The sequence below is a fragment of the Aphanomyces invadans genome, assembly GCF_000520115.1.
Source record: "Aphanomyces invadans strain NJM9701 unplaced genomic scaffold supercont1.53, whole genome shotgun sequence".
NCBI lineage: Eukaryota > Oomycota > Saprolegniomycetes > Saprolegniales > Verrucalvaceae > Aphanomyces > Aphanomyces invadans.
The window spans coordinates 282,077-283,945 of record NW_008580198.1 but is presented as its reverse complement, the minus strand read 5'-3'; the positions used below and the strand labels follow the sequence as shown (position 1 = coordinate 283,945).

The 1,869-nt window shown below is 63.8% G+C and overlaps 1 protein-coding gene across 1 annotated transcript in view; it reads right to left on the bottom strand.

Annotated features, from left to right (window-relative positions):
• H310_13564 (hypothetical protein) overlaps positions 1-1,846 on the bottom strand; it is a gene marked incomplete at both ends in the record, with an annotated part of 2,449 nt that extends 603 nt beyond the window's left edge. The window contains one exon of the mRNA XM_008881114.1: positions 167-1,846. Within this exon, the coding sequence (XP_008879336.1) occupies positions 167-1,846 (1,680 nt within the window). The remainder of the gene's footprint in view (positions 1-166) is intronic.
• Between the last annotated feature and the right edge of the window lie 23 nt (positions 1,847-1,869).

Genomic DNA, 1,869 nt, shown 5'->3' with positions numbered 1-1,869 from the left:
CCGCCCCTTCCTTCTCCACGAGCGGCAGCACGCCGTCCTTGACGCGTTCCCACGACCCGTCGTCGGCCAGCGCGGCGTCCAACGCGCTCGAGACGACCACGAGCACAGACTTGGCCCCACCCAATTTGGTCACGTCGTCCACGGACGCATCCATCATCACGTGCACCTTGTCGTAGCCAGCGCCAAAGTCCCGCCACTGCGTCGCCGCCTGCGCCTCCAACTTGGCCAAGAACAACGACGACGCCTTGGCCGGGTTGAGCACGATCGACGGCGTCGTCCGGTACGGGTTCACGACCGTGTGCGGCTCTGGCGCGTTCAAACAAGACGTCACGACGTCCACGACGTTGGTGCCGTCGTCCGACCGGGTCACTGGACTCGCCACGACGCGGAAGCCAGCGTGCTGGAAAAAGTGCGGCCGGAAGTGGTACCGAGCGTACTTGGACGCGCCATTGTCGCCGCTGCTCATGTACGATCCGCCCATGATCACGTGGTGCTCGCCGTCAAAGCAAGGCAGAGTAAAGTCGTCGTAGACAGGGTGCACGTGGAACCCCGGCAGCGCACTCATGTGGTCCTCGCACCATTCCCACGCGTTCCCAAACACGTCGTGGAACCCTTGGTCGTTCGGGGGCATCGCGTCCACGGGGCTGAACGACGCAAAGCTCACGTTCGTGTTGCGAGGCGCGCCACCGTCGTTGCTGGCCATCGTCGCGAGCCGCGGCAGGTTCAGAATCGCGTCGTCCACGTCGGTCGTCGACGACGGATGGCTCCTGTCCTTGTCGTTGCGCAAGAGTTGGTGCATCGGCTCCGTCATCACGTGGTAGTACTCGGACGCCGAGTTGCCGTCGCGCTGGTTCTTCCAGCGGCAGTACGCGTGCGCCTCGTGCAAGTTGACCTGGACGGGCCAGTCCCACTGCATGTCGATCTCGTCAAACAGCGCGCGCAGACGGTACTCGTGGCTCCCTTGCGGCCCGTCCGGGCGCCAGAACTGTGGCCACTTGGTGTTGCGGAACGACCGCCACGCCCACCCCGTCGCCGACCACACGCTCTGGTTCAAGTACCCGCCGTCCTTGACAAACTGCCAGAACTCGCCATTCGACACCAGCTGCGACGACGCTGCAAACGTCCGTCCGACCGCGACTCGTTTGGTCCCGTACTCGTTGTCCCACCCGAACGACGGAAACGACTCGGGCTTGCCCAGCGTGACCACGTGGCCCACGTCGCTCGGCGCGTCGACGCGAATCATGCGGTTCGCCGGGTAGTCTGTTCCTTCCTCGGGGACTTTGGACGACCGTGGCCGGAACGCCGACGGATGGTACAACGGGAACGCGTCCGGCTTGACAAAGTTGTGCACCGAGTGCTCCTGCATGAGCACGGACGACGTTTCGAGGTGGATGCGCTCGTGCTCCATCGCCATGAACAGCGCCCACGACTGCGACGACGCCGTGATGGGCGCGTGGCCGTCGGCAAAGTCGGCGTGCGTCTCCAGCAGTCCCTTGATGATCCCATACACTTGGCGACGGTACGCCTGGACGTCCGCCACACTCGGCCACTCCTTCTCGTTCTTGCTCATGTCGTCCCACCGCATCTCGTCCACGCCGACTTCGAACAAGTCTTCGAACGCTGGGTTCACCGGCGCGTCGAGGAGGCCCGCCAGTCGACACTTGTTGATGTAAAAGCACGTCGGGTGGCCGTAGTAGAACGCCATGGGGTGGCGCAACTGGTGCGGTGGAGGCTGGACAAACGCGTCCTCGTTCTGGAAGCTCGAGAACAGCATGTCCGTCAGCGCCCACGTGTTGTCAAAGTAGTCGACGATGTCTTGCCGCGTGCACGTGGCCAAATTGGGCATCGCAATCGAATGCAGGTGGCCAT